This window comes from Pteropus vampyrus, unplaced genomic scaffold (genome assembly GCF_000151845.1).
Source record: "Pteropus vampyrus isolate Shadow unplaced genomic scaffold, Pvam_2.0 Scaffold329, whole genome shotgun sequence".
Taxonomy (NCBI): domain Eukaryota; kingdom Metazoa; phylum Chordata; class Mammalia; order Chiroptera; family Pteropodidae; genus Pteropus; species Pteropus vampyrus.
In genome coordinates, this window is record NW_011889110.1 from 865,654 (window position 1) to 866,460 (window position 807).

Below are 807 nucleotides of genomic sequence, written 5' to 3' on the forward strand. Positions count from 1 at the left end.
TCCCCAGTGGGCTTTTATTATATTTCTGAAGGAAGAAACCATTTTCTGTCCACTTTTCTTTCCCAGTGTTTGAAAACAAGAAAAAAAAATAAGCTGGATTGTAAAATCAATCTCTCTCGTCCTGAACTTGATAGACAGATAGGATAGATAGATAGAGGATAGATGATAGATAGATCGATAAATAGATCGATAGATAGATAGATGACAGATGATAGATAGCTGATCGATGACAGATGTAAGGATAGAGATCTATGTCATTTTAAAACTAGCCTAGTGGGTTGCTGACGTTTTGTGCGGTTTCCACGCAGCCCGGTGAGCGCCCCAGCTGCCTGGGGGGCGGGTGCAGGTCGGAGGAAGCAGGAAGGCCGGGTACTGAGGACAGGAAGGCCCTGCCACCTGGCGGGGAAGCAGGGCTTGGGACACATTTATGTGCAGAGAGGAGGTGGCTGTGCCTCACTGTGTCTACACTGCTGGCGCAGAGATGCAGAGCTGACTGGTTCTGTCGGGCCGATGTCACCGTGAGGGGAAAGGATGCCTTCTTCTCCCGCGAGGCTGTGTAGCCGTCAGCGAGGTCCTCTTTCTGAACTTCTCCTTTAATTCGCGAGTAGTAGATGAGTCTCAGGCCTTGCCCCGGGTCCTGTCGGTACCAGTACATGGCGTCATGGTTAAAATCCTGTTCGCATTCCAGGGTCACTTCTCGTCCTTCCTCTATGAACAGGTATTTTGGAGTCTGAGTGACTCGACCACCCATGGTGCCTACAGAAGGAAGAGGAAGGCTCTGGGAATACAGCCCAACACGGGGCCTGA

At 50.3% G+C, this 807-nt stretch overlaps 1 gene segment (V, D, J or C); it reads right to left on the reverse strand.

The window, feature by feature from the left end:
* LOC105304124 overlaps positions 1 to 752 on the reverse strand; it is a 2,918-nt gene extending 2,166 nt beyond the window's left edge. Inside the window, 1 exon segment of the V gene segment in view lies at positions 458 to 752. Coding sequence covers positions 458 to 751 — 294 coding nt within the window.
* Between the last annotated feature and the right edge of the window lie 55 nt (positions 753 to 807).